The sequence below is a fragment of the Malaclemys terrapin genome, chromosome 8 (assembly GCF_027887155.1).
Source record: "Malaclemys terrapin pileata isolate rMalTer1 chromosome 8, rMalTer1.hap1, whole genome shotgun sequence".
Taxonomy (NCBI): Eukaryota; Metazoa; Chordata; order Testudines; family Emydidae; genus Malaclemys; species Malaclemys terrapin.
In genome coordinates, this window is record NC_071512.1 from 110,152,824 (window position 1) to 110,180,538 (window position 27,715).

The 27,715-nt window shown below is 63.0% G+C and overlaps 1 protein-coding gene across 6 annotated transcripts in view; it reads right to left on the reverse strand.

Annotated features, from left to right (window-relative positions):
* SZT2 (SZT2 subunit of KICSTOR complex) overlaps positions 1-27,715 on the reverse strand; it is a 74,190-nt gene that overhangs the window by 3,745 nt on the left and 42,730 nt on the right. Inside the window, exons 37-69 of one of the 6 annotated variants that reach the window (XM_054036882.1) lie at positions 27,280-27,606; positions 26,988-27,180; positions 26,516-26,590; positions 26,244-26,382; positions 25,077-25,194; positions 24,744-24,873; positions 24,475-24,627; positions 24,187-24,289; positions 23,705-23,822; positions 23,150-23,261; positions 22,322-22,440; positions 21,787-21,951; positions 20,515-20,596; positions 19,747-19,797; positions 16,234-16,422; positions 15,747-15,929; positions 15,357-15,532; positions 14,967-15,133; positions 14,105-14,202; positions 13,364-13,496; positions 13,090-13,217; positions 9,942-10,063; positions 9,308-9,490; positions 6,768-7,038; positions 6,437-6,516; positions 6,052-6,177; positions 5,563-5,765; positions 5,363-5,453; positions 3,958-4,038; positions 3,275-3,349; positions 2,215-2,280; positions 666-879; positions 15-198 (exon numbers count right to left, since the gene is read on the reverse strand). In XM_054036882.1, coding sequence (XP_053892857.1) covers positions 15-198; positions 666-879; positions 2,215-2,280; positions 3,275-3,349; positions 3,958-4,038; positions 5,363-5,453; positions 5,563-5,765; positions 6,052-6,177; positions 6,437-6,516; positions 6,768-7,038; positions 9,308-9,490; positions 9,942-10,063; positions 13,090-13,217; positions 13,364-13,496; positions 14,105-14,202; positions 14,967-15,133; positions 15,357-15,532; positions 15,747-15,929; positions 16,234-16,422; positions 19,747-19,797; positions 20,515-20,596; positions 21,787-21,951; positions 22,322-22,440; positions 23,150-23,261; positions 23,705-23,822; positions 24,187-24,289; positions 24,475-24,627; positions 24,744-24,873; positions 25,077-25,194; positions 26,244-26,382; positions 26,516-26,590; positions 26,988-27,180; positions 27,280-27,606 — 4,655 coding nt within the window. Of the gene's footprint in view, positions 1-14; positions 199-665; positions 880-2,214; positions 2,281-3,274; positions 3,350-3,957; positions 4,039-5,362; positions 5,454-5,562; positions 5,766-6,051; positions 6,178-6,436; positions 6,517-6,767; positions 7,039-9,307; positions 9,491-9,941; positions 10,064-13,089; positions 13,218-13,363; positions 13,497-14,104; positions 14,203-14,966; positions 15,134-15,356; positions 15,533-15,746; positions 15,930-16,233; positions 16,423-19,746; positions 19,798-20,514; positions 20,597-21,786; positions 21,952-22,321; positions 22,441-23,149; positions 23,262-23,704; positions 23,823-24,186; positions 24,290-24,474; positions 24,628-24,743; positions 24,874-25,076; positions 25,198-26,243; positions 26,383-26,515; positions 26,591-26,987; positions 27,181-27,279; positions 27,607-27,715 lie in introns of all 6 variants that reach the window. The other 5 variants (XM_054036881.1, XM_054036884.1, XM_054036883.1 and 2 more) reach the window with 5 other exon arrangements.

Sequence of the window (27,715 nt, forward strand, 5' to 3'; positions counted from 1 at the left end):
TGCCAGGCGCTCACCTGTTCCAGATGGAGACCAGCGCGTATTCGTTCTGCTCCATGCCCGGGGTCCCCTTCCTGCCGTCGCTGCCCGCAGCCAGCCGGGCCATGCGCAGGGGCTTCATGTGGTAGGTGTTGGCATGGTCTGCCACGTAGTTGTAGAGCTGATGGGCTGCTATCATGTTGGTGGGCATGGCCAGCGTGCCTAGCAGAGGAGGAGTCAGTGTTTGCCTGGGTGTCCCCATGTCTTCAGGGGCAGGTCAGGGCCCCCAGAGCCGGACACCAGGACAGCAAGTATTCCCAGCCCCGAGAGCGCACTCATGAGGCAACGTCGCCTGCCCTGCAGCCCCCGGGCAGGGCTCTCTGCACAGCCTCTGCTGAACACAGCCTGGCTGGGGTCACTCAGTCCCTGACAGCCACGCCCTGGAACCGTGCAGGCCGGGGGCAATGGCACAGCGTGCCCCAGGTAGAGCTACGGAGCGGATCCATCCGGATTGGCCAAGGAACGGATGGGGCCAGATGCCGCACTGAATTTGGGAACGGCGTCTCCAGCTGGGGAGCGGCCCACCCCCGGGGGAAGGGCCAGGGCCCGTGCTCCTGCATGGGGGGGATGGATTCAGCCAGGAGCACCGGGGCTCGCAGGGCCACGGGCATCGCCCCTCCCCAGCTCACCTTGGAAGACGTGATTGCGGCCGAACTTGGGGATGTCGGGGTGGTGGGCGATGAAGTCCTCCAGGAAGCTGGTGAGGTGGTAGCCCTGGCGCAGGGTCATGTGGGAGCCCAGCAGGTACTGGTGCACGATGCGCAGGTGGAAGTCGTAGCTGAACGAGTGCACGTGCATGAGGTCCCGCACCTTGTCACACTCCTCCGTGAAGAGCATGGAGAGCTGGGGAGGGGCACAGGGTCAGGGGAGCCCCAGATGTCTTGTGCCCTGCTGGCAGCAGAGTGAGTGACACCAGCAGCCTCCTGGCGAAGGCACAGGGCCTGGCAGTGGGGAGCTGCCTATTCACCCCTCTCTGCGCCCAGCTGGAGGCAGCTGTGTCTGTGTTGCTTCAATTCCAAGCCCTGGTGCAGACGTGCTGCAGAGACCTGGCTGCTAGGAACCAGACGGACCCACAGCTGGCTTTGAGTGGCAGGGCCCCAAACCCGACAGCCTGCAACAGCTCAACTCTCCCACCATTAGCCTAGCTCTTCACCCTGCTGCACGGACCTCCAACCAGCCAGGACCCCACCGGGCTGGCATTAGGCAAAGTCAGGCCACGGGCTCTGGGTCTGGGGCAGGCGGTGCAGCGCTCTGCAAGGACTGCAGCAGGGTGAGGACAGAGACTCGGACTGCCCCCAGAGCAGGGAGCTAGGGCCTGCTTCAGTCTCCACACTCACCCACCCCTTGCGCCCTTCCCCACACGCCCCTGGATGCAACACCTCCAGCTCAGCCACTGGCAGCCCCCCAGCAGGAGCGGCACAGCTGCTGGGAACCCACTGCGGATGGCTCGCCTGGGCCAGCTCTGACTGCAGACACACCCCATCCTAACTGAGCACAGCTGACACACAAGGCCAGTTCCCAGAAGGCCTGAGGAGAGGAGGCAGAGGTGGTTTCCCCCATCCGGATCCTGGGGCAGCCAGAGGCCAACTGGGCCGGAGCACAAGCTAGAGCAGCCTCAAGGGCACTCTGATGTATGCCGCAGTACCTGCCCTGGTCCAGGATCACCAGAGCGCAGTGTGCTCCGGTCACCCCCCCCCCCGAGGTACTGGCATTGCTGGGCTGGCTCCAGCGCCTTGATTCCTCACAGGGATGCCCTCTGGGTGTCACCCAGGGGACAGAGCTGGCCCCGAGCGTTCGAGAAATGGGGTGAACAAGCAGCCAAGGGGACCAGGCAGCAGCACTCGCTGCATCCAAACGCAGCACCCTGACCCCGTGCCAGCAGCAGAGAGGACACCAAGCGGATCTAAGAAGTGAGCCCAGCAAGAGGCACCTTTGCCCCAGCCCTGGAGAGAGAAGCAAGACGAGCGAGGCTGTTTCCAAGCCCTCTCCTGAGGGCCCAGCTGCCTGCTGGGATGTCTCCCCACGAGAACCAGCTAGCAAGAGGCCCAGCATCAGCCAGCATCCAGGGCAGGAAGGGGCTGTGGGTACAGAGCACCCAGCATGCCTGGCAGGGCGAGCCCCAGCCCTGCACGGGGAGATGCTGCAGTGCCAGGGCAGTAGTGGGAGGAGAGGACATACCGCAGACTCAGAGATGGAGCTGGGTCCCATGCAGCTCTTGCTACGAGCTCTGGCCGTGAGAGCACCCTGATGGAGAGAGGAGACGCGCAGCCAGTGGGAAAGGGGACAGTGCCTGGCACTGCCCATGCCTGCCCCTGTGTCCTGCCCGCCCTCCAGGGGCCACAGGGAGGAGACAGCACTCCAGCCCCTGTGGAAGAGGGGCTGACCCTGCAGTCCCAGAACCTGCAATGAGCCCCATGCTAGCCAGCCCTGCCCAGCGCTCCCTGCACTGCAGAGGGAGGCCAAGCACCCCTGAAGGACTGGGCAGTATCTCCTCATCAGATGCCCCAGCAGAGGTGGGACAACGCCTGCCACCCACTGCAGAACCCTGGGTGACCTACTGGGGTGACCCAGCCCCCTGCCGGAGCCTAGAGGGGTCTATAGCTGGGCCCCACGCAAAGGCTCCCCAGAAAGCAGGCTCCATGTGCCCTCAGCAGCTGCTTCGAGGGCCTGGCAGACTTCAACCTACGGGAACAGGCCCACCAGCCAGCCGGGGCGATCAGCTCCCAGTAGGACCAGGTCCCCTGCCCCTCGCCCAGTGGCACGTCTAGGGCGCTGGCTCCCTGGGGAAGGAGAGCATGTGCCCCATTCCCTGAGGCCTCCTGCACCCAGCACAGACTGGTAGGGCAGCGGACAATGGACGGCTGGCCCCTCTGGCAGCAGCCCACTCCTCACAAGAGAGACCTGGAAAGCTGGCACGCTCTACACCCTATCACTGCTCCACTGGGGCAGCCCCAAGGCACTGCAGAGGGCATAGCAGTGCATGGTGCTGGAACGGCCTCTCCCAGCTCAGGTCACTCCATGTGCATTCTTGGCCCTGCTTCCCCCTTGTTCAAGTGAAGCAGAGGAGCTATTGCTCTTACTGTAGGAAGTCAGCCCAGGCCGGGCCTCGGGAAAGGTGGAAGTGCTACCCGGAGCCCTGCCCTCCTGTCCCGGCAGGTAGCAAGCTGGAGATTCCAGCCCTGCCTGCCCAGGCCCGGAGCAGCCAGGACAGAGCAAGCGCCCACAGGCCAGCTGTTACCTGCGAGTTGACGGACTGGCCCATGGGGATCCGCGAGCACTCCAGCGCATACTGCTTCACGCAAAAGTAACAGCCCTGGAGAGAGAGCGCACTAAGCACACGGCCCATGGGCAGGCATGGCCCTGCTGCCGACAGCCTCCCAAAGGCCCAGCAGGGTCCTGTGCACATAGCCAGGCCACACCCCAATCCTGCCTCAGCTCCCCTGGGCCAGGCGTCAGATCTCTGGCCTGGCCCTCCCATCTCTGGCCTCACCACTCTAGTCCCAACCAGCCATGAAAACCCTCTCCCTGGGGCATGGCTAAGCCCTACCCCTTCCCTGCTCATCTCACTACCCTCCTCGCTGCCTTTTGGGCATGCCAGGCCCTTCCTGGGCTCATCTGTGAGGAAGTGCACTGGGCAGGGCCAGACGAGGGACAGCTCTGTCTAGACAGCGTCTCCGCTCCCATCTGCCATGGGGGGCTCGTCTCCTTCAGCAGCTAGCGCTTCAGGGCAGGGGCAGCGCCCGCCCGCACCGGGACAGTGCCCAGCACAGCGTGAGCATGGCTGGCACATGAGAACAAGGCCCCAGGCTGGCTGGTGGCTGCAGCCCACCATTGCAGACACTACACAGAAGCTCCACGGGAGCCCTAAGTGAGCTGGGCACAGAGAACCCGGCTGGGGACGACAGATCTCTGCCCACTCACCTGGAAGCCCAGCTCCATGAGCACAATGCCGCCCGGGAGGGCTCTCTGCAGGTGGTAGGTGGTGACTGGGGGGCTTGTGCTCTGGAGAGAAGAGGAAGAGATCTGATCAGAAGGCAGGTGGGTGCTGGCGCCAGCAGCAGCCACCATCCAAGCCAAGAGCCAGGCGGCACCAGCTAGGAGAGGCAGCTGGCATGGGCGTCTCTCCCTCTGGAGCCAGCTTTTGTTCCCCACACTGTTGGAGTCGGGAGGGGGAACCAGGGGGACCAGGGGCTCGGTCTGTTTATCTGAGAGAAGGGGAAGAGGAGATTTGTCTGGAGGCTTCCACCTTGGGAGGAGGTTTCTGATCAAGGGTCCGTAACCTGCATTACAACAAACCTAGGGCCATGGTGGATACACTGACACTTGGAGACTAAGCCTGACGGGACACCGGAGGGGCTGTTCTCCCCCGCAGCCCGGCACAGAGACTCTCCCCACCAATTCCTGCCCAGAACCTCTCGCTGAGGCCTGGGCGATTTACTCTGCTTAACTGGGTCACTTGGTGTGTGAAAAATCCACCCCTCTGAATAGCATAGTTAAGCCGATCTAACCCCCCCCGTGTAAACAATGCTAGGTTGATGGAGGAATTCTTCTGTCAATCCAGCTGCCGCCTCTTGGGGAAGCGGACTACCCGCAGATTTCCTCCCGTTGGCATAGGGAGCACCTACACTGACATGCTACAACGGCACAGCTGTGCCACTGCACCATTTTCAGTGTAGACACACCCTGAGCTACAGCAGATCTCGCAGAAAGACACTCCCGGTCTGGGTGAAGAGACTGTGCTGGAGACTCCACCCACATCCCTGGGGGAGTTGTTCTGATGGTTAATCAACTTCACAGCTTCATTTGTGCCTTATTTCTAGTCTGGGTGGTCTCGCTCTCGCTTCCACTCCCAGCCACCAGAAGAGCTCTCCTCCCCAGGTGGGATGGCAGCCACGACCAATTCCCCTCACCACCGCAGACTGGGCTCCCTCAGTCTCCTACAGGCAGATTTTCCTTGTGCGACAAGCAGAGCATCACACTGCATTGTGTGTTACACTATTCACGTGCCCCGTGAGAGGCACCTGGGCCCAGAACACGCCCCCAAGCTGGAGCTCTGGGAGAGGGGATGAATAAGCTGTGGAAGGAGTCTGAAGGGTCAGAACTGGGTCCAGGGACTGGGCAGGGGACTGCTGGGTTGCAGCTGTCAGAAGAGGGGGCTAGATCCTGGACGGGCACGCCGAGGGCATGCCCAGGGGCCCCAGGAGAGGGACGCGTAGAACCTCCAAGATCCCGTGATTGGCTCTGCTCACAGCAGCCTGGTGAGTAGCCAAGAGCAGGCATGTGAGCAGAGCAGTGACCCATGCCCGCCCTAACACTCGGCTCTCACCTTCGGACTCCCATCTGCTTTGGGCTTGTAGGAGAAGGAGCCTCTCCCCTCAGTGCCCAGGAATGCCAGAGCTCGGATCCGGCTTGTGCTACTGCAAAGCAGACAGAACAAAGTCAGCTGACCAGAGTCACTCTGCAAGCATGCCCTGCCTGCCCGGGCGTCGCTCTGCACAAGGGTGGGGGTCTCGGTGTCACACTGACCTGCGGGCGGGCGAGGGGGGCCGCACCTGCACCAGGATGAAACCCATGCTCTGCAGGTACTGGATGTACTGCTGCAGGAAGGCGTTGCACATCTCCTGCAGCCAGGGCTCCTCCTTCAGCTTGCAGGGCAGCACCTCTGCCGAGTCGCAGCTGTGGCTCCGGTCCCGCCCCGACGCCGTCGAGTCGCTCGAGCGATGGCGCTTCTGGAAGACAAGGGAGCCGGGGCAGCTAGCACCTGCGGTAGAGAACGGCCAGCAGGCGCTGCCCTGCCCGAGGAGAGAGGGACCTGCTGGCTGATAGCTGCTCAGCTGCTGCCCCCGAGTGCTGGAACACAGGAACTGCCCGGCTGGTTCTAGCCCAGTGGCCTGGCCCTGCACAGCTGGGGCAGAGCCCCTCCTCCAGCTCTAGGGAAGCTGGCTCCCTCCCTGGGACAAGGCTGCAGCTCAGACAGGGTGGGCCCCGTCACAGCACACTTGGTGAGTCGCTCACCTTCCCCTCCAGCTTCGCCTGCTGGTCGGCCTGGATCTGCTGCCGGAAAGCTGGGTCGAAGAGCAGTGGTGTGGCACAGTAGTGAACCAGGCGCGAGGACTGCTTCAGGGTCTCCAGGTCTGCCAGCTGCACAGTACAAGGGGCACAGCTGCAGGAGGTGGCCCACGGGAGCCCCCTTCTCCCCCAGTCCCATGCAGGGAGTCCTGCCCTTCCGGGCCAACCCCCCAATGCCCAGGGGGACCACTGGCTCTGCAACCCCCCCACTCCCCACCAGTCCCAATGTAGGACCCCCCACCCCTGGGGCAACACCTCCCCTCCACCCATGTCCCTATGCCCCCAGCCACCCCTGGGGGCAGTGACCAGGTCAGAGCGGGGCGGCACTTACACCGATGGGCATGTTGGACTGTGCTGATCTCTGCTGCCACGTCACAAAGAGATTCTCAATCTTCATCTGCTTCTCCAGCTCTGAGAGGGAAAGGAGCGGCCATGGGTGCCGGAGCCAGAGCCAGGCCCCTCCCACCCCACAGGCTCCCACCGTCCCCCCCCACAGAGTAAAGCCTCCAACCCCCCTTGAAGTGCGGGCCAGGCTCCTCACACTCCTGCTGGGAGAGGTCAGGGCTGGAAAGCAGTGGAGGCTGAAATGCCGTGGCTGTGAGCACCCGCATCCCCAGAAACCAGTGCCCCGGGCTGGACCAGCTGGGGGGCCCCCCCTTTACCTCTCCTCTCCAGGCTCTTGATTTCCAGGAACTGGGCACCATGCCAAGACACCGGGTCACGTGGCCCCAGCTCTGGGCCGAGGGGGACGCTCTTGAGGGCGGTGACATCTCGCAGAGCCTCGTCAAAGGGCATCATGTCGGGGGGGAAGTGCAGGGACGGCAGGCTGCGCGTAGAGCTGCTGAGCCGGCCTTGCTCCTTGTTGGGGGGAGGGCTTGAGCTCCGGATCAGGGCATCCACCTCCAGGGTGGAGTTCAGGAAGGGGTTTGGCTCCTACGTAAGCAAGAGACAGCCCTGAGACCCCCCTCACTGTGAGCCTGGGAGTGGGAATCAGAGAGCTGGGAAAGCCCCTGAACGCCCCTCTAGACCTTGCCTAACAGGGACAGGTCCCCACAGCCTAGTCCCAGGGCTCTGCCCAGTCCTACTTCTAACGTGGCCCCTGCCATAGGCAGCGGGTTCCCCAGCCTGGCACAGCCTACCCCTCCCAGTTTCATGCCCTTGGCCCCTGCTGCTGTGATAATTGTACCCGAACCGCAAGCTCAGCCATAAGAAGTGAGTGAAAGTTCATAAGAACCAGTTGGCGGGAAAAGGTGCCAAAGGGAGACGCGCTGAATTAGTCCCAACAAAAGGGTCTCCTGATAGAATTCGAGGATGTGTTAAGATCACGCCTGGTGAACAAGAACAGGGTGGGATCAGAAATCAATGGACCAAAATTGGTATGTTGGATGTTAGGTCTAATTGTTGAACAAAACAATGAGGAAATGAGCTATTCCACCCATCGCTCCCTTCAGTGGGGTCTTAAAAAGAAAAAGAGTGTGATGGAATGCACCCTGGATTCACACCCTCCACACCAGTGTAGTCATTTGTGTACGGAACATGCCTGGTGAAAACATCACTTGCTGGTCAGTAATATCATGGTGAAATGCACGTGGCAACATTACACGTAAAGGTATGAACAGGAGTTGGAATCATGACTGACGTGTTTACCAGACAAGTCTGAGGAATGGGTAAACGGGTTTCTCAAAGACAACCGACAAGTTGACACTTCTAGCCAGGTGTCACCGAAGTTGATGGGCCATCACTAAAGCTGCAAGTTCGTCACGGAGGTCATGGAATCCATGACTTCCTGGGACTGCTGGAGCGGTCAGTACGGCTGATCTGGGGGCCGCCTGAGCAGCTCTGGCAGGCCCTGGGTCAGCTGCACTGGCCGCTGCTGGGGCAGTCTCGGGCCACTGCACCCCACCCCAGCAGGAATTTGGGTGTGGGAGGAGGCTTAGGGCTGGGGCAGGAGGTTGGGGCAGGAGGGGGTGAGGGCTCCGGCTGGCGTTTACCTCGGGGGATTCCCCGGAAGCGGCGACATGTCCCTCCCTCAGCTACTAGGAACGGAGGCACGGACAGGTGGCTCCATGTGTTGCCTCCGCTTGCAGGCGCTGCTCCCGCAGCTCCCATTGGCTGCTGTTTCCGGCCAATGGGCGCCGCGAAGCCAGTGTGCAGAGACCCGTGGCCATGCCTCCACCTAGGAGTTAAGGGACATGTTGCTGCTTCCAGAGAGCCATGCGGAGCCAGGCAGGGAGCCTGCCAACCCCCCGCAGCAGCAGGGTCTCCCCGCGAGCTCCCAAGATTTAGTAGGGGTATATTAGTACAAGTCATGGAAGGGTCACAGGCCAGGAATTTTTGTTCACTGCCAGTGACCTGACCATTACTTTTACTAAAAATACCCGTGACTAAAACGTTGCCTTAGCCATCACCTCTCAAGCAGCCATTCTTTGTTCCTGAACCGCTTCCTTGCCAAACAGATTCTGCATCTTAGCAAACAACGGCATGAAACCTCTTTCCCACCAGACTCCATGTCTCCTTTCTCTGAGCCCAAAAGATCTTTATCTAGGGGTCACTCTCCGGAAAATGCACTTCAAAAGGAGACTGACAAAACCACCCCAAGTTCTCTCTCTCTTTTCACTTAAGAGAGCAGAAAGAGCCGCAGATCTTCGGAGCAGAGCCTGACCTGAAACTTGGTCAACATTGCTACTGAAAACCTGTGGTAAGAACTTCATCTTGAACCAAGGCTAGTTTAAGTTTAGAATCTGTTTTATCTTTATTTCTCTTGTAACCACTTCTGACTTTAATGCCTCATTACTGGTACTGACTTCAAGTCCTAGCTTCTGTTGCTAAAGAAACTGGTTTTATTGTGTAATCAAAATTAGTTCCATGCTGTGAGCTGTGTGGGTAGCTCCACCGCAGGCGGCAAGCTGCTGTATGTTGTTCCCGTGCAGGAACAAGGGACCTATCCGGACGGCCCAGAAGAGGGCTGGACAGAACAGTGCGCACATTTCTGGGGGGGATTCGGGACTGGGAGTGTGTTGGGGTCACCCGACAGGTAGTAACCAAGGCTGTCGGGAGCCAGCATGTGCCTTGTGTTTGCGGACAGGCTCTGGGTTAGAATTGCCGAACAGAACTGTGGCTGTCTAGACACTCGTGGTGATCTGTGAGCGGCCCCGGTGGGAGCTACAGCAGTAAAGCATGGGGGGGCTGGCAGTGCCATTACCTGCTTGCTGTCCTCATGCCAGGGTGTGTCCAGGTAGCAGTAGTGGTGGAAGAGCCCCAGTTTCTGGCTGAGGAGGCAATGCACGATGTGGGAGCGGGCGTTCTGCCACTGCAGCAGGCGGGTGAGTGAGCTGTTCAAGGAGCTGCCCAGGTCCGGGGACCAGTTGTAGGTGTAGAGCATCAGCTAGAGGGGAAGGGAGATGGGGAGAGCTCTGCTGAGCCATGGCCAGGCTGCTGCACCACCAGCCGGCTTCCCCTACAGGATGCGGGATGTGTGTGTGTGGGGGGAGCACAGCACCACCTCAGCGCCCAGCCGATCACCACGGTGATGTATCCTGGTGTTCACACCTGCTCTGCAGCACAAGGGCCCACAGCTGCCGACTGCAAAGCGCCTGGGAGCACAGGCTGGCCCTGGCAAGCCACCAAGGCTATTATCAGCATGCCCGGCTGGAGGGGGTGGCAGCACCAGGCCACAGGAAGACCATGGGGTTTGCCACGCCAGGGCAGACGGAGGCAGCTGCCCAACACTGCCCACCCCACTGTTACACAGGGCCCTGTGAGGAGCCAGGCCAGGCTGCCCTCACCCACAGCCCCTGCCTGGAGAGGCTGCATGGCCAGGCTGGATTTGTGCTCACCTTCTTGTCAAGGATCTCCAGGAGAAGGAATCTCTGCCGCGGGGCCAGCGAGGGGCTGGAGTTGGAGCCCTTCTCCGCCAAGCTCAGCTCCATGGCCTCGAAGTGCTGGAGCCCCTTGTGCGCTGAAAGAGACCAGAGAGAATCACCATGTGTCTTCCTGCTGCTCACTGCCCGTACCCCGCAGGGAGGCGTCGGCAGGAACCTGGGTGTCACAGACCCCCTGTCCTCGGGAAGGAGGCCCATGACAGCAACTAGCCGGGAACCAGCTGGAGCCTATCAGCACTGCAGCCTGCCAAGACCCAGCTGGCCAGGAGGGCTGCACCGTAAGTTCCAGTCTAATCCCCAACCCCGCATGCCAGTGTTTGCGCCGAGCAGGCTGGGCCGTGCAGCGGCAACAGTCCACGCCCCACCCTCAGCACTGAGATCCTGGGCGGCAGGGTTCTGTGCCCATGTCTGATACCAGAGGTGGGTACATTTCAGTGGGGACGTAGGGAACGACCAAACGTTGAGTGCCACCAAGCTGTAGGGAGCACTCCCCTTGTGCTCCCCAGCCCTGTCCCCAAAGCATTGTGATGCCGACCAGCCACTATGGAGCAGCACAGCCCAGGGCCCCTGTGATACTGCCATGCCAAGTCCTGGGTGGAGCCAAGGCCCCCTCCCTCCCACCCAGTCCTGAGCTAAGGGCATCCTAGCCACACCCCCTCCCTGTGCTGGCATCGCAGGGAAAGGGAGCTGGCCCTACCCGCCATGCTGGGGTGACCCTCCATGAGGCCAAGCCCAGGGTGCCCTGCCAGAGCAGTGCCCTGGCCATGCTGCACCCAAGGCCCTGCCTCAGTCTGAAAAGCATTGGGAAGCAGCTATTCCTGGCTTCCCCACTTCCTAGGCAACAGCCACCCCAGATCCCTGCCTCTCCCAGGGAGGGCGAGCGCTCAGGGCACTAGTGTTAGAGCCACGCGGGCACACTGGCAAACCACAGCAGCACAGCGCCCAGCCCCTCAGCTGGCTGCAGGTCTCCTGTGTCTGCAGCCCCTGGGATCAGGACAGCCCCGTGGCTGAACCCGGTCAGATTAGCCCTAACCAGCAGCACGTGCAGTGTTCCCCGCCGTGGCATGAGCACTCGCACAGCCACTCGCTTCTACTCCAGCACAAAGGCCCGGAGACAGCCTGCAGCTGGCCCTTCCACTGGGCGGGGCGAGGCCCAAGCACCAGCTCATCACTCCAGCGAGAGACTTTCAACCTACTGACACCTGCTCTTGGTGAGGACAATGTCAGCTCCCGAGCCTGGTCAGGACCCAGCCCAGCCAGCGCTACCTGCTCTGGGGTCTAGTCAGGACATGGGCGGGAAGGGACCATGACAGCACAGGCGAATGGGAGCACCCCCAGCCAAAGATGGGCACATCCCTGACTCCAGGCAGGGCCAAGGCGGAGAGCTCAGGCAAGACAGGAGCAGGGCTCGGGTCAGGCTGGTACCGTGCAGCGCCACCTCTCCCAAGTCACTCAGCTCGTAGGAAAACCTCAACGCCATGCCACCTGCGCAGCTGCTGCGGAAAGGGGTCTGCACAGCGCAAAGGGGTTAGCGCCTCTGCCTGGGATGATCGCCGAGACATCAGCATTGCTCACTATTTCACCCCCCGTGCGAGCGGGTCACAGACCTGCGCAATTTCCTGCAGGTGGCCACGTTCTGGAGCCACGAGTGGCTGGGGCTGGGAAGCCATTTTATTTTTCCCCAGCCAAGGTGCCAGGCCCAGGGGCATGTGCACCCCCCGGCATGGGGAACCCAGGGCAGCTTCGGGCACTGCGCAGTCCTGTGTGGGACATCTGCCACAAGCAGCACCACGCTGGCGGACACTCGTGGGCAGCGCTTATTTTGTGGGCGTGGCTTGGAAGAGTGCCCTGCAAGAGTGAAGGGGCCCAGCTGCAAAGTGCCCAGCCTGTGCGGGGAGCCCACCCAGAGGGCTGGAGGGGAGCTGATGGCAAAACCTGCTCAGGCCTGTGGGCACTGTAGGGCACTGGGCTCGGCCCTTCTCGGGAAGCAGATGTGGTTTCTAGTAAGGAACATCAGGCCTCGTCTGCCCTGGCTCCGTCAGGGTCTTGGGCACATGATCGGAGGGTCAAACCTTCCCGAAGAGCTTTCCTGCAGACTGCATGAGCTGACCACCAGTGTTGGCTGCCGCACCCCTGGGTGCTGATATAGTCAGAGCCCCAGAGCTCTGCAGCCAGCCAGAGACCAGGCCCGAATTTTAATGGGAAGGACCGGACCCTGGGCGCACATACACCCACTCACTCCCCGAGCAGCAGGCCCCCGTGATTCTCTCAGCAGAGGATGAAGTTCTGATAGAGCCGATGCTGGAGGAGTTCCTCTCGCTGCTCTCCACATTCTGCTGAGCACCAGCTCCGAGCTGGTCTCGCTGGGACCTCACTCCCCTCCCTTCGCCCCACATGGGCATTAAGTGTTGCCCAAGGGGACGGGGGACTAAGGGCAGAACCCCCACGGGAGGCCAGCCAGGGTGGGCATCGTCCGAGCCAGCTAACCACTCTGATGAAGGAGCAGCATGTCTGGGACCAGCACAGCATGTTCCCCAGGGGCGCCAGCTTGTTTCTCCCTGCAGTCTCTGTAGGGCCTGTCTGTGAGGAGGAGGAATGGGCCTGGCCTTCCCTTCTCCGTACGGCGCACCACCCACTTGCTGCACTGCGAGATTCCGGCAAAGCAGAGACAGGATAAAACTCCTCAGGGGGCCCTGGCCCAGGAAAGTTACCCGCTGCTCAGACACCGCACATTGCTCTGGGCTGGAGCAGCCGCCCGGTGCTGGCCTGAGGGGTGCCTGGCACAGCCTGCGCCACACGCATTGCCTGGAGCGTGTCACATTGCAATGGCTCCTCCTGGAGGATGTGCCACGTGGTGTGTTCAGGCGGACTGGGAGAGAGGGAACTACTGCTTGGGGTAGAGCCTGTACTGCCCAAGCCTGAGTCCCACCCGGAGACAAGCCAGACAGGCCACGAGCGAGTCTGAGAACAAAAGCCTTGAGGGCACGGAGCTGGGCACAAGAAGTTTCTGCCTGGGCGCCTGCCCTCTCCCAGCACTGCTAGCTTGGGGCCCCCTTGGCTGCCCCCCAGGCCCACGGAATGCCTGCACCCGGCCCGCACTCACCCTGCTCAGTGCTGGAGCGCCACTGATGGAAGTTGCGTCCCAGCAGGATGAAATGTCGGATGGCTGCAGGCTGAGGACTGGAGCTCTGATGGGGGTTGTATGGAAGGAAGGCGGCGCCCCGAGGGCAGCTGCAGGGGAGAGCACCACACAGAGCGTTGGCCGCCAGGAGCCACCCCACCCAATCCCTGCCAGTGACCCCCCACCCTACCTCCTAGCCAAGCTCCTTGGGCCCTTCTCCCAACCCCACGGCCGATCCCCCCAGCGCGACACTCACCAGTGCTGCTGGAACACCTTGACAATGGTGTCACTTGCCAGGGCCGTGACCAGGCTCACCACCTCCTCCAGGATGGAGGCGAGCAGGAAGCGGGAGACGATCTCCACCGAGCACTGCTGCACCGAAGGACACCCTGCCCCGCACAGGAGAAGTGGCATGAGCCACAGACATACCCAGCTACAAAGCGGCCTGCTGGGAGCAGAGGGAGCTGGCCTTCTGCCGGGTTCTCAGAGAGCGTTCGTGAGCACCCTAGTGGGGACGCCCTTGGCGGAGCCAGAGGGCATGGACTGCGAGGATCTCAGGCAGGTATTCCCAAGGAACAGTTCTCCTCTCCGGAGCTGGACAGGGCCCGAATCTCCAGCGCATTGTGTGAGGCCTGGGCTCCGGCCTCTCCCCTCTGGCAGGAGCCCTGTGGCTGCAGACGCCTCCCACATTGAGCCCTCCTGATGGGCTGGGGAGAGCGACCAGGTCTCCCAGGCCGCCGTGTGCAGCACTAGGCACTGGCTGACCAGCGCAGGCCCATCTGTTGGAGGCCATGTTACTGCTTACACCACACCCCGGGCACATGGTGCCTTTAAGGAAACAAACAGCACTTACATGCTGGGTTAGAGGCACAGGGTGGGGTCAGCGTGGGCCAGAGGAAGGAATGGTTACACAGGGACTACAGGCAAAGCTTCGGGGAGAAGAGCCCCATTCCAAGCCCATCCTGGGAGGCAGGGGAGATGGGCCCGTGGTACATACCCAGCCGACTCATGAACGCCATCCACTGCCGGCAGGTCTGACTGAAGAGCGGGTGCATGGTGCCCACTTCCCCTTCCTGGAGCTGGCAGACTTGGCGCCTGTGGGGGCAGGGCACTGGTTATGCAGCCGAGGCCAGAGACAGACGTCAGGGGCAGTGCAAAGCAGAAGCTAGAGGGATGAGGGAATGGTGGTGCTCCCCCCCTCTCCCCCCATGGTGATGTCTGGTTGTCACGGAGTATTGGGGGACTCAGGGCCCTGCACCCCCGGCTTCCTGCGATTCACCATGACTCTCAGCCAGCCAGTAAAGCAGAAGGTTTATTTGGATGACAGGAATACAGTCCAAGACAGGTCTTGCAGGCACAGACAACAGGGCCCCCCTCAGTTAGGTCCAGCTTGGGGTCCCAGGGCATCCCAGCCCACCCCCCTTTGGGGGGTCAGAGCCATCTCTGCCTCCCAGCCATCTCTCCAGCCTGCTTCCAGCACTCTCCTTCAGCGACCCCTCCCACAGCCTTTGTTCAGTTTCCCGGGCCCCGGAGTCACCTGGCCTCCAACCCCTTCCTGGGTTCTCATGTTACAAGCTCAGGTATGTTCCCTCGGGCAGACTCCCATCCCCCGATGCAGACCATCCTAGTCACACTCCCCTGTCAGCATTCACACACCCCAGCAAGAACAGTCCCAGTTCGTCACACTGGTCACTCCCTGTCCATGCGTAATGCCCCGTGTGGGTCACTACAAGCCTCGGGCCCGGTGTCCTGGACTCTTGCTCCGAGTCCTGCCACGCACACAGCGCCACACCGCGCGCCTTCCCGGGCTGCTGTGGGTACAGCCGGCCGGCCGTGCAGGGAGCACCGGGGGCACTTGCCTCTGGGCCTGCTCCAGCTCGGCCGTGGCGGAAGCACGCTCCTGGCTCAGGTGCTGCTTGACGCTCTCGGTCTTGTGGCGGCGCCGGGTGCGACTCTCCTCTGGCCGCTCCAGCACGATGTCGTCAGTGGTTTTGGGGCTGCCCAGCTCCGAGGAGTCGGCCTTACTCTGGGGGGGCAGGGGGCATGAGAGGGGGTGAAGTGGTGGAGAGAGGCAAAGCTCTGAGCTCCCCTTGCCCACCCATCCCAGCTGGCTTCCAGCTGTAGGCCCGTCCCCACCACTGCCATCCAGTACAGCCAGCTCCTCCCCTCCCAGGCCCCGCTGTGACCGCAGCCCCGGGGCAGGACTCAGTCTGAGCACCCTGCTACAGCCCACGTCCCTCTGACTGTACCAGCATGTCCCAGAAGCTCCGGCGCCCCATCTTGTTTGTGGGCGTGACTGGCTCGCCGGAGCTAGAGCTGGGGGCTGAGGCGAAGTGCAGAGGGGGCGGGGGCACTCTACTGGCACCAGCACTGCCCGCAGGAAGAGCCAGCCCCTTGGTCTCCGACATGGTCCTCCGGAGGCCTCCTGCAGACAGAGTGCACATCAGAACCTGGGCAGAGGCCATGGACCCAGCGCCGGAGCAGCATCTCCCTGGCCAAGGAGAAGGGGCCAGCCTCCCATTGGCTCCTGGACTGGGGCCCATCCCACCCCCTTGAGCTCCAGGACACAGCTGCCCGTGGTGAGAAGACCCAGAAGAGACCCCACAGCCAGATGGCAGCAATCCTGCCCCAGAGCTTACCGCCACTGCCTAGCTCCTCCGGCGGGCAGGCGGCCTCCACGCAGAGTGGGGCCGGCAGCACTCGGAACTCCATGACTGCATCGCACAGGGCATGGCGCACGGCACTGCGCAGCTTCTCCGACAGCTGCAGGGGACTGATGTTCCCTTTCTCCCAGACGTCCAAGCGCACCAGGGTGCAGGCACCTGCGGGAAGAGGGGAGTCACCCGAGCTGCACGGCCCCTGCAGAGGGATGATCCCCCCAAGGCTCAGAGACACCCACGGCCACATGATGCCCTCTCCCCTAGCACAGCAGGCCCTCCTCAGCTCCAGCCATCCCAGAGACACAGCTGGAGGGGCCCCACCACCACAGCCCCCCTACCCCCAGCCTTGAGCCCACTGTCCATGGTGCCCAGAGCTCCCTCGTCAGGCTGCAGCTCCTGCCCAGGCACAGGGACAGGGACAAGGCAGCTGCTCAGCGGCTCCAGGACAGAACATGCGCACTCCCACCTGGTTGGAGGGTGCCGGGCTCAGCATGGTGCCTGCTGACTGCAGTGAGGCTCTCGAAGTCTGCGTCCTGCAGCAGGTCTGTGCCAGGCGGGGACGGGGGCAGCTTCAGGGAACTAGACCGTTCCCAGTGCGCCAGTGAGAGGGGGCTGTCATGCTCATCCACGAACGACAGAGCAATGCACGCAATTCCTGCAGGAGAGGAGAGCCCGAGTGACTGTGTGTCAACCCTGCACTGGACACCCCCAGCCCACAGGGACTCTGGGCCCTTGCCGAGAGCTGCCACTGCAGCCAGTGCCCATGGCCAAGAGGGAAATGCCACCCCTGGCATACAGCTGGGTCTGTCCTGCTGCCACTCTAGCATTCCCACACTTACACAGCTGCACAGGAGCGCCCGGTGCAGACAGACAGGGTCCCTGGCCTGGGGAGCAGAGGGGATGGGCTGCAGATGCCCACATGATGCCTTGAGGAGGTGCGTGTGGGTCATGTACCCATCATGCTGCATTTGTATTGTTGGCTGGTGCAAGGAGTCCAGCTATGCTGCCCTCGACGCCCCATCCCCTCCCCCCCCCGAATGCTGCACCAGCTCCCCATGCCCTTCAGTGTGCTCCTGGACATCCCCGCAGCATCCTGGCTAGAACATGCCCTCCCCACTCCCAGGGCAGGGCTCTGTGTCCTTGCTCCTCTCCATGCCAGCATCCAACACTCTTCAGTAGTGCTGCAGGACCTGTAGCTCCTGGTGATGATGCTGGGGAAGGCCCCAGGCCTGCAGCCTCGCTCTGAAGAACTGAGCATTGGCCTGGGGGTTTTACCCCCTCAGGGGCAGAGTGAGGGGCTCTGGGCATAAAGCAGTTAGTTCTTTGTATGGCAGGAGCCAGACCCTCAATCGGCCTCACTGTGCCACACACAGCCAGAGGCCTCGTCCCCAGGGGTCCGCAGTCTCCATCGGAACCAGGGGCACCCGCCGGGGGTGGGGGGCGGGGGGGGGGAGGGAAGGCAGCAGCAGCAGCAGCAGCAACAGGAGTAGGTGAGACAGCCCAGCCCTGGGACCATAACTCAGCCACCCAACCCCTCCTAGCCCTACCCAGCCCCACACTGCTTCCCAGGGCAGCTCTCCGAACAGCCAAAGAGCGGAGAGCAGTCCATGCAGGAAGCGCCGGCAGTAAGGAGGCTAAGAGCACTGTGTCCACTGCACATCGTCCTGTGTGGGGTCCCTCCACTGCCATGTCTCTGGAGATGGAGATAACTCCCCGTGGGCCACCAGGAGGGCCCTGGCAACTGGGAGAGGGTGCGGGGAAGTTGGCTGGGTAAGGGCAAGATCCCTCCTAGGGGCAGTATGTGCAAGGTGGCCCAGGAACCTGCACTTAAGGGCACTGAGACAGGCAAGTCGCTGCACAGTTGCTGGCATGTGAACGCACGCAGGACCCATGCACTAGGTTACATGCCAGCAATGGGGGCCATCACAGGGCCCTGCCCCAATCCATCTCGCAGGAAGGTAATGCCCTCCCCTGCAGAGAGCAGCAAGTCCACTCTCATGGGTGCCAGCGACTCAGCTGGGAGAGTGGGTCACGCAGGGAGGGCAGCAGGTGGCCGTGGCCTGCCCCCACTCAGCACTGGAGGCAGCGACCCCTTTTCCAGGGGGCGGGGGGATGCTTCCAGCGGAGCAGGAGTCTGCTGAACGGCAGGTTATCGTCCTTGGGGGCTGGGCTCCACACACTCCAGAGCACAGCGCCCACCTTGGCAGCCCAGAGAGGTGCTGAGGAGGTGCCTTTTCCTGGTGCCCACATGTCAGAGCTCTGCAGTCTGGGCTGGCAGCAGAGCGCTCGGATAGGGTCCCTGCAGCCCGCCCTGCCTAGGACATGCACCGAAGCGTCAGTGGCAGATTCCCAGCAAGGTGGGTGCTGAGAGACGTTCATCGAGGACTATGATCATCATCCAGTTTGACCAGGCGCGTAGCAGGCCAGAGAGAATCTCCCCGGGGATTCCTGGAGCCAGCCCAGAACGTTGGGCTGAGCTAGAGCAATGGCTAATTATATCCGAAGTTGAATTTGTTTATAGTCAGCATTGTCTAGTTCAGCTTCCCGCCCCGGAGCCTGTTCGGCCTCAGTCTGACAGCCTGAAGAGCCCTCTGCTAGCGGAACACACGGCTCCACCCCATGGTGCTCAGACGTGCTCCAGTCACCCCTTCTCTCTCTCTTGCCAACGCACTGAGCTCCTTTAGTCTCTCATGAGCAGGCAGGCTTTCCAGCTCACGAGTCCTCCTTGGGACTCCTGAACTTTCCATCCCCCTGACGCACGCACACCTGAATGGGACACAGTACCCAGGGCTGGTCCCTGTCTGCCTGCATCAGGAGGGCTGCTACCCCCTACCTGGGGCCGGGCTAGCCGTGCAGCTCTGTGACCTGCCTGATTCCCCAGGCCCATTCTGCAAGCGCCTGCCCCAGGCAGATGGCTGGTTCCCACGGGCTGCCCCAGCATGAGAGGCCAGCCAGGATCCAGGCACAATACTCTGGAGCAGGGGAACAGGCTGGGGTCCACCAGATGCCAACGCTGCCAGTCCCATTATGAGAGCAGAGGGGAGCTCAGCTGCGGGGTCCCCACACTGGGCATGGCAGCTGTGGGGGGCCCCGCTGTGGCTGGGCCTGATGCCTGCGGTAGCTTGGAGCTGTGCCCCTCCCCTCCACAGCCGGGAGATGCAGGGTCCCCCCTGCCACCTGCAGCAGCCGGAAGCTTCGGGGTTCCCCCGCTGCCTCATGCTGCGGGTGGACCCTGCAGCTCCCAGCCGCCGCAGGCTGAAGTCATAGAGGTCTCGTGACTTCCATAAGAAAATCGTAGCCTTAATCCATTGCTGGTGTGAAGATATCTAAGGCCCAGCTGAAACTGGAAACCTACTCTCCCACTCTCGGGCACAGCCTAGACAGACAGCGACCGAGATCATGGTCCCCCCACTTCCTGACAGGATTTCCGCCCAGACCCACACTGACGGAGATTGGGGCTTTGTCCCCTCCTCCCCCCTTTCCCACTGGAAGTGCTGGCCAGACCGCAGCACTCACCCAGCCCCATCGCACTGGATCCCCTCCACCCAGCCTCATCACACCAGGGATGCTGTCCACTATAAACCCCCCAATGCAGCCACCTGGGTCTTGGGGTGCAGGGTGACCCCTCGGGGCCTTGTGGACATAGCCGTGGAGGGAGCCTGTACCCTGTGGGCACTGCCTGCAGGGTGCCCTGGTGGCAGGAGATGTGTTCCCATTGCAGAGAGCTCCCTGGGCTGAGCTGGGGGCGGGGGGCCAGCAGCAGAACTCTCTCTCCAGGGGATTTGAGGGTTGTGGCTCCAGGCAGCAGCAGCCTTCTGCTCACTGACCCCACAGGCAGCTGGGAAGAGGGAGCCTGGAGTCACACAGCCACGAGCCAGCGCTGAAGCCACAATACAACCCAACCAGTCCATGGCAGGAACAGAGGGGCCAGGTGGGGGGAGGGGAAGAGGTTCAGTGCAACACGAACCACAGGTGCTACCTTGAAAGTGGGAGAGCGGAAACAGGTGCTGCACAAGGTCCGACATGGTTCCTACACAACAGAAGAGCATTCAGAGGCCACCGCGGGCCACACCAGCCTCACCACAGACAGACACAGAGACGGGACATTACCACCCAGCAGGGGAGGGGCACAAGGGACCAGCACGAAGCACAGGACGGGCAAGCTTTCCTCCAACAGCCCACGAGAGGGGGCAGGACACTGCACCCACAACGAATCCTCAGCAGCTAGTACCTACGGTGCTCAAGGGTCCCCATCGCCAGGCGCCTGCACCCAGCGGGCCTGCCCTTCCCCACCCAAGACCCTGAACCCCGAGGGTTACCCCATGCTCCTACCTGTTGGAACCCAGCTGTGTGTCACCCCAGAGCTGGGTGAACAATGACCTGGGCTACTGAGGGGCAGAGCACACTGGGGCCCTCGGAGAATAGCACATCAGGGCTACTGCTCTGCTGCTGGGCCATGTCCAAGGGGCCTCCAGCCAGCCCCAGAGCTGCACTGCAGCCACGCTGCTCCAACGGGAAGGAATGGGGCAGGGGACCCTCTCCAAGCTGTGCTGGGCCCCAACTGCCATGGCGGGGCTTTTCCCTGGGAGGCCTCCCCAGGGAAGAGATGATCCCCATGGTCCCACATCCACACACTGCGCACAGGGCACGTGCTGCCCTCCTATCCCTGCGGGACGCTCAGCACGAGAAAGCCGCTCCCTGCTGCTCAGCCCCTCCCCCAATGCCAGAGAGCCCAGCGCCCCAGTACCTTTGCCGCCAGTGCCTTGGCCACCAGGCTTGTTGTACAGGTAGAGATCTAGGTCGGGACTGCCACCCTGCTGGAAGTAGTGCTGGGGAGCAGAGAAGGAGAAGGGTGAAGGGCGTGCCAGGGTAAGCACCTCACTGAGCGACGGGAGGCGGCCTCAGCCACATCAGCAGGAGAGCAGAGCCTTGTCCCAGGGGCGGGCGCGTGCCAGCCCAGCGTGGCTTCACCCACTGTAAGCGCTCTGCCTCCAGCCACATGGGCAGGTCCCTTGCTAACCCTGAGCCTGCCCCATCTGCTTCAGCCCTGCCCTCCATGCTCAGCCCTCATCATCTACCAGCCGCTGGGACTCGATGGGCCCTGGGCTGGTGCCTAGCAACCTGCCTTGCATGCTGGTGGCATCACCCCCTCAGCCACAAGTCCAGAAAGGCTGCCGGGCCACTGAGCTGACTAGGATGGCTGTCAACCTGCCAGGCCCCACAACTGGAGCGGAGGGGAGCAGACAGCCTGCCAGCCAAGCAGTGCTGCTGGGGGTCAGCGGACACTGAACTCTCCACCATCCGCCACCCCACCTCCATGCGGAGTGGGCGGGGCTGCAGGCCGGGCTCTGGCGTCTGAGCCTTTAAGGGCATGAAGCCCTCGGAGCCACATGGCAGCACACCCAGGAAGCCAGAGCCCAGCAGACCCAGGGGCAGGCTCAGCGCCCACGTGGAGGCTGGCACAGCAGCCCTGCTCACTCGGTAGGTGTGGCACGGCTGGCCAGAGGCTTTGGCTCAGTGGGGCCAGGAGACAGAGCCACGGGGCATTGTCAGAATTAAGAGAGACAGACGTGGTGGGGGGGTCTCCACGGCGACAGCCGGGAACAGGACCATCAACGTAGCTCAACGCAGATGAGTGCTGCAGCTGGGCCCCTCCTACTCCCCACCCTCCTTGTCCGCTGGCTCACCCCCCCGCCCGCAGCTTCCCAGTACCTCAAACCCCTTCCCCCGGGCCTCGGCCTGTGCGTGGGGACAAGGCCCAGTGCGGGGTGACTGCAGGGTAAGGAACCAGCACCCGGCAGTGCTGCCTGCACCAACCGCTCCCAGGGGGCTCATCTCCTTGGGTGGGAATTCACTCTCCTCAGGCTCCGGAGCGAAGCGTCAGACTTGACCACTCGGCCGCTGCCTCTGAGCGCAGCAAGACAGCCACAGACCTGCACGCTCTGCAGCCGGAGCCCTGCTCCGATGCACCCCCAGTCCATGTGGGAACACGGCCGCACGCAGGGCCCCAGCCCCTCACCTTGAAGTGGTGCTCTACGTTGCTGTCGGTGTACTTGGGGGTGTGCAGGAAGATGAGCAGGTTCTGGCGCAGGTAACAGGCCACAGCAGGGAGCCAGGGCAGAGAGGCTGGGGGCAGAGTGAACTGGAGGACTTCTGTGGGCGGAGAGCCTGGGGGCTGGATGAACTGTGAAGAGGAAGTCTGCTCATCCCTGGGCCCAGCACTCCGGGGAGAGGCAGCATCAGACAGGCCCCCCCGAGTGCTGCTGCACACAGAACTCCCCGAGGACCCAGCGGACGTATGCGGGGCGCTCATGGGCACCCTGTTCCAGAGCTGGCCTGAAGCAGGGGGTCAGCGCTCAGACACCTGGCAGGGGCCCTGCGCCACCCCAGCGCCTGGGACCCCAGCCAAGGAGACAGCCTCAGGCAGTGGATGTTCCCTGCAGCGGCAGAGTGGCTGGCCTGGGGGTGGGGGACAGCGGGGGCATAGCAGGACTGATGGCTCCTGGCCTCTGGCAGGGGTCTGGATCTGGCTGTGGGCCCTGGGAACACGTTACCTCCACGTCGGCCGGGGTCAGCTTGCAGTTCCGCACCAGCATGACAGTGATGATATCCAAGGTGGCTTCATCCAGACGCCTGCGCAGAACCTTCACCAGCTCGTCTGTGATCTCGGGCCCTGGGGAGAAGCAGAGGTGAGAGCAGCCCCCAGGACAACGTGCTCATCGGGGCATCACCCCCGGAGGTCCCACCCCGCCCCTCAAGCAGGGCACCTGCCTGTCACAGCAAACCCCAAGAGGCCACGTGCCAGAGCAAGCTGCTCCCGTCGGAGGAGTAGCCCTGGCGCCGACCGGGGGAGGCATGGCACTGTCTGGGCTGCACGTCATGCATGGGGTTTGACCCTAGGGCCATCTGGCATCGATGCCCAGGACAGCTGGGGGGGCAAGGGGAGAACAGGGCCCGGCACGGACAAGGAAGCAGCCCCCCCCACCCCCGCCCGGCACTGGGCCAAGGGATAAACTGTTCCCCCTGACCCGAGACATGCCTCATGCCACGCGGAGCTGCTGACTCCAAGCCCCAGCACCAGGCATCGCTCAGACAACAGCCAAGGCAGAGAATCTTGCGCCCTCACCCCCACAAACCGCTGCCTCGGGAGCAATCCTGCTGCCCAGCCCGCCCCCCACCCACTGACCCAGGGGCGATCCTGCCCCCCAGCCCCGGGGATGATCCTGCCCCCCAGCCCCGGGGATGATCCTGCCCCCCAGCCCACTCCCCAGCCCACTGCCCTGGGGGAGCCCCAGCCCAGCCCTGCCACTCCCACACCACTGCCCAGGGTAGGGGGTGATCGATCCTGTGCGCCCTCTCTCCCCCAGGAGGTCACGACCCACCTGCTGGGGCGACACCATGCACCATGAGCTGGATGTGTCTGTCCACCTGGCCCACGGGGCGGGCAGAGTCCGCGCTGCGGCAGGAGGCTGTGTCCAGGGAGGAGCGCGAGCCCTGGGGGGAACAAAGGGGTTACACTAGACACATTCGCTTCCACAGCCCCTAGAGCCAGCCCCATGTAGGACTGCTGGGGAGTCACTGAGCTCTGGCAAGCTCCAGCACCTGCCACTGCTCACACGACCCCCCACACCCCACCCTGTCTGCAATTCCCCCCCCTTTGTTCTCCCCTGCCCTACCTACAACCCTCCTACCCCACACTTCCCTCTGCCCTGCCTGTAATTCCCCCACCTGTACCTCCCATGCCCCACATGCACCCCCTCACAAACCCTCAAAACCCACAACTGCCTGCCAGAGAGGAGATGGGGCTGCTCCCTGTATCCCAGGCCTTCGGCGCCCACCACCAGTGTGTGCCCATGCCGGGCCCACTGACCTGCCCCCCCCACAACCCTGAGGAGCTGCCCCAGATCCCGCAAGGGCAGAGAGCAACACAGACTTACTGTCTGATCCTCCATGTGAATGGGCTCCTGACTGCGCGTCAGAGCCAGCGAGTGGCACACGCAGCCCTGGGTGCTCTCCCCTTCCCCCGCCTTCCCGTTGTGGGTGGTTTCAGAGAGTCTGGGCACAGGGAGAGAGGGACGGGAGGAATGTGAGCCTCAGCCCAGGGGGTGGGGCCCGGGGCATTAAGGTGTCTGTGAAAAGGAGCAAGAGTTCAGTGGGGTTTTTACTGAAGGCTCAGTGGGTCTTCGTGTGGAGGGCCAGGCAGCGGCGGGCAGGAGGGACCCAGTCTGCCTGGCACCACTGGTGAAATGGTGCAGTCACTGCAGGTGCTGCAGTAGCATGTGCAGGGCACTGCCCAGACCCAGACCGTCCCTGCCCCAAGGAGCCCAGAAATCCAGGGCGATAGCCCCGGCGGAGGTCAGGGGGGCACGGCCTAGGGACAAGGCGACCGGGGGCAGGGCTGGGGAAGGGGGCTCCTTACCGGAGGTAGAAGACTGACTTGGTGGATCGCTCCTGGTAGACAAACATGTTCTTCCTGTTCACCACACAGAAAGCATTGAGCACCGAGCGTAGCGCCTGGATAGCTGTGGAGACACGGGACACTGAGCTCTGTTCTGCAGCCCACTGCCCCACTGAGCTCTCTGCCCCCCGGTGCAGACATGAGGCCTAGGCAGGCACCGCTCAGACCCCCGCCTGCTGGATGCCTGGGAAAGGCAGGGCCCGCCCGCCCGCATCAGCAGGGTAGTCAGTCGACCCCGACGGTACGCACCTCGCGAGACCCCCATATTGGGCCCCATCTTGAGACGGGAGTGCACGTGGATGAGGGTGCTCCACACCACGGGGCAGGCGAAGTGACCTGGCATGAACTGCATGGTGGCTGCCAGGTAGTCGCGGGGCTGGTAGCTTTCCTCGGTGGAGTAATCTGCAGGGCAGAGAGTGGGTCATGCGGGCATAGCACCCCGGTCATGCTGGGGCTGCAGGCAGCTCCCCGCCTGGCAGTGGGGGTGAGGGGAGAGAGAGAGAGAGAGCGCAGCTTACCATCGGTGGGCTGGGCGCGCTGCCGATAGGAGTTGTAGGGAGTCTCGCTCTTCCAGATGTCCTCCTCGCTCTCCGCCACCAGCAGCGTGTTGCAGACGTGGCTGTCGTGCAGGTCCTGCAGCAGCAAGCGCTGCAACAGACACAGGGGTGGCTCAGGCCGGCTCCTCACGGCCCAGGCCCCAGGGCGAGCGAGGCTGGAACCCAGGGCCCAGGCAGAACAAGGGCTGCAAGAGCCCTCGCATTGGTGCTACAGAGGGAACTGGGGGCTGGGCTGAGCCCAGGAACCCCTGTTCCTTCAAGAGCCAGGCTGAGCCACATTACCAGCCACATTACCTGGTTAACGACCCTGCAGATCTCGCCAATCTTCCTCACCACGGTCTGGTGGAGACGCAGACACTCCCCGGCCGGCTCCTTCCCGGCCTCAGCCATCGCCACCTGCTCTGCACTCAGGCTGCTTCGTGGGGATGAGAGAGGGAGGTCAGCGGGCCTATGGGCTGCAGGCTATGGGGCCCAGCGCCGGGCACAGTGCCCGGGAGCCCCAGCCACACTGGGGAGCTCCTTGGCAGCTGGCAAAAAGGGCTAGTCTCCCAGTGGGCAGGAGGGGTGGAGAAGAGTGGGGTGATGCATGGAAGGGAAGGAGAGCCAGTCAGGACCCCAAGCCTGGACAACGGAGAGAGCAGCAGCCGGAGTGGCTGGCAGGACAACAGAGGGAGAGACAATGAGTCACTCCTTGGCAGGGAGATGGGAACTGGGGCGGTGAGAGCAGAGACCCAGGACTGGAGTGCAGGGCTGGGGGTGAGAGTAGTCACATGGGGGTCCTGGAGAGAAGGGCAGGCAAGGGGCTCTCAGACCCTGCAGGAGCAGGCTTGGGGCAGGTATGCTGCAGCGGGATCGAGGACTCGTACCCTGCGGCCCCAACTGCAGGCGAAGATGCAGGGGGACTCCGTCTGCTGTGGGAAGGATCAGCAGAGGGGAGCCAGTGGAGAGGGGCTGGGAGCAGCAGAGGCCACAGAGCTGGAGCAGAGTCCTGCTGAGTAGGGTGTGAGGCTTCAGAGAGGGAGCAGCAGAGGTGCTAGCAAGGAAGGCTGGGTGCCTGCCCCAATCCCCCTGGCCACGGCCATGGCTGGGGGCAGCTGGGAGGGCAGAGCGACAGAAAGCCCCACCCAGCTCAGGTCACAGAGATTGGCAGCATTAGCCCAGGTTGCCCTGCCAAGCTTAAGAACAAACCGCCCAGCTGTTTGTCTGAGATCGTGAGCGTTGTGACGGGGCTGTGCTGTCCTGGGCCCCGTGTGACATGGCTGGTACCAGAACACCCCAGTGCTGGGCTGGGGCCACCAGGGTGCCCCAGATTCAGACAGCAGACGCAAGGAGCAAGCAAGGCTGAGAGCAGGCGACAGAGGGGAGCAAAGGCACTGGGGGCAGAGCGGGAGAAGTCTGCGGGCCAATGCGAGTGACAGGAAGGGGGTGTGGAGAGGGGACCTGGCACAGGACCTTCGTTACCGTGTGTGAGAATACGCCTCCACCCGGTCCTGCTGGATCTTTACAATGAGCCAGAAATCCGGCATCAGGGGGCACTTGGGGTCATGGTCGCTCATCAGGGCTTCGTCGCACTCCGAGTCACTGCTCCCTCCATCATAACCTGCCGCAGAAACGTGGGCCCTGTGAACACAGCCCCCCTTGCTTCCTTCCAGAGCGGGAGCTGGCACCTTGGAGCTCAACGCCCAGCCAGTCCCGTGCCCCACGCTGCCTGCCCTCGCCGAGGGGAATCTCACCTAAGTGATCCGAGTCCATGCTGCCCTGGCTTGACACTAGGCTCTGCACTCGGCTGGGACGCTGCTTGGTGGCGCCTGCGGGAGAAGAGGGAGCTTGTTGCAGCGCACAGACCCCGGGCTCCCAGACTCCGCAGGGTGGGACAAGACACCAGCTGACTAGCAGCACAGGCCCAGGGTGCCAGGAGGTACAGCGACGGCCCTGGGACTGACTCTGGAGCAGCCTGCGTGTCTAGAGACAACCCAGCACAGCCCAGTTCACAAACCCCCGTGTGCAAACAAGCAGAACCAACCCCCCAGGTCGGCAAAGAAAGGGGGAGGCAGACGGCCTCGAGAGACCCCGTTCCCAGGAGCAGGGCTCCCCCATGCAGAACACCTGGGTCAAGCAGGGACCACATGACAGCACAGAGGAAGCTGCTCTCGTGCCATGGGCTCCAGCCCAGCCCATGCTGCCCAGCCCCATGCAGGCTCCTACCTTCCCTGCCCTGGGTCCCGGAGTCAGCCAGGCTCGCTGCTGATGGCGATTTCTCACCACTCCCCTTCTCCGAGGACAAGGGCAGGAACCGAGAGTGGGGAGGAGTCAGGGGGGTCATCTCCCGGGCTGCCTCCTCCAGCGAGCTGTGTCCCACCGCTCCACTTTGCTCCGGCCGCAGCACCTCCTCTGGCTCCTGCACCCAAACCAGGGGCTGCGTTACTGACCCGCCCCCAGGGCTGGTTCCCGAAGCTCAGCTCCCCCATGCCGTCCAGACAGTATCCATCCCTCTCACCTCGTCCTGCGTCTGTCCGCTCTCGCTCAGTGGATTTCCCACGTCCGGCCCAAACTGGCTCTCACCCACTGGCCAGGCCCAGAGGCTCCCAGCCCCCTGCGGCAGGGAGGGCATTGGATGGAGGCCTTCGGCATCTGCTTCACTACTCCCCTCCTGCCCAACGTGGCTCTGGGCTGCTCCAGTGCTTCCTCCTGGCGCGGGCTGCTGCAGGCTGGGGACAGCGCTGGCGGGGGCCTCCAGGGGGTGCAAGCGGCTGACGGAGACGTAGTGGTAATCGCTGCCCTCAGCATTGAGCACGTAGCCAGGCAGGGTCATTCTCCGGAACTCCTGTAACACAGAGCCCACGAGAGCGCACTGCAAGGGGGGCCGGGCACTGACGACGGCAGAGCAGAGAGCACACTGGGCATGCGCATGGGGCTGGGCATTGCCAAGGGCA